Source organism: Sinocyclocheilus rhinocerous, unplaced genomic scaffold (genome assembly GCF_001515625.1).
Source record: "Sinocyclocheilus rhinocerous isolate Xijiao unplaced genomic scaffold, SAMN03320098_v1.1 C36657394, whole genome shotgun sequence".
NCBI classification, from domain to species: Eukaryota; Metazoa; Chordata; class Actinopteri; order Cypriniformes; family Cyprinidae; genus Sinocyclocheilus; species Sinocyclocheilus rhinocerous.
Window position 1 is genome coordinate 1 of NW_015784498.1, and position 1,464 is coordinate 1,464.

Consider the following 1,464-nt stretch of genomic DNA (forward strand, 5'->3'; position numbering starts at 1 on the left):
ATGTTGCGTTCCACATAGAAGGTTCCATATAACCTTATAACCTAACCTTTCTTTTTACGATTTAATGGTTTTTAGTTTACCATAATCCTGTTTTTAAAATTGAGATATTATGAAAAATATTTACATGAGTAAATCGTGCGTCTATTACCAAAAACACGTAATTGAACACGTGTTTCGCGCTGTTTAAATAAAGTTTTGTTTGTTTTCGATGACCGCAAAGATGGCTTCCTCTTTACTAAAGGTTGCAGGTAAAATGTAGTAAATTGTTATTGTTTTAGTGTCTTTAAGTTTTTCCTATTAAACGTTTGCAACACTTAGAACTGCTTTATTCTAATTGCACACGTTGCAGTTGTATGCATCTTACTCCTTGACAGCTGTCGTGAATAAAATCCATCATAGACTATTTTTGTTGTAATTATCGTTCAGGATTTAATGCATCCATATTGTCATTTCATCACTCTTGAAGTTACAGGTCTCTCGAGGTGTGCATTGCACACCTTACCTTCAGTGAGGGCATTGTCTCTGACTGTACCCGTCAGTCAAGGTGTCCCTCGGTCATTATGGAAGTTAGGCAGGCTGAATCATGTGGCTATCGCAGTGCCAGACCTAGAGAAAGCCACAGCACTCTACCGTGATGTGCTGGGGGCTCAAGTAAGCGCCACTGTGCCTCTCCCTGAGCATGGGGTGTACACTGTGTTTGTGGAACTGGGAAACACCAAATTAGAGCTTCTGCACCCTCTGGGAGAGAAAAGCCCTATTGCAGGATTCCTGCAGAAGAACAGAGCCGGGGGGATGCATCATATCTGTATCGAGGTAAATATTAGATTAGGTTAGATCGGTAGTTCTCAACCTTTTTAGAACCCCCACCCCCCAATGTCCAACGTAATATTCAAATACTGGCTAAGATGTTTCTTCTAGTGTTTCAGCTGTAATTTTGACACTGCTGCTTTTTAAAACTTTTTTTTTTATCCTATTAAATTAATGAAACACAATTTGAAGATTCTGATTCTGTTTGTTTAAAAAAAAAAAAAAAAGCTATTCAGAGAAAAGTAAATATGATTTGAGAACCAATGGGTAAGACAATACTCATCTTTTAATACTCAAATTTGGTTTAAAGGTTTCGGAATTTATTTGTTATTTTTTTTAAATAAATGGATAAAAATAAGACACCTTTATATATACATTTCAGTTGTTATCAAAAATTAAATACTGGTATACAATATTAAATTATTTTATCTGTTAATTCTTGCTTTTACAATATTCCAATATGAAAAAAAAACATTAGATGGGATAATACTAATAATAATAATAATGAAAATTCAGAAACTAAATGTCTTGTGAATCGATCACATTGCAGGTGTCTTCACAGTAAATATTGAACTTGTTTCATAGTTTAGTGTCAGTATCCATAATGTTGCCTGTTCAATTGCAGGTGGATGATATCAATGCTGCAATAGTTGATTT

The 1,464-nt window shown here is 34.7% G+C and overlaps 1 protein-coding gene across 1 annotated transcript; it reads left to right on the forward strand.

Annotated features, from left to right (window-relative positions):
* Window positions 1-162: 162 nt before the first annotated feature.
* On the forward strand, window positions 163-1,460 carry LOC107736368 (methylmalonyl-CoA epimerase, mitochondrial-like; the record flags this gene model as incomplete). Its single annotated transcript, XM_016547801.1, has 3 exons — window positions 163-248; window positions 473-813; window positions 1,433-1,460. Coding segments are annotated over exons 1-3 (409 nt in total), but the record flags the coding sequence as incomplete, so codon positions are not given.
* Between the last annotated feature and the right edge of the window lie 4 nt (window positions 1,461-1,464).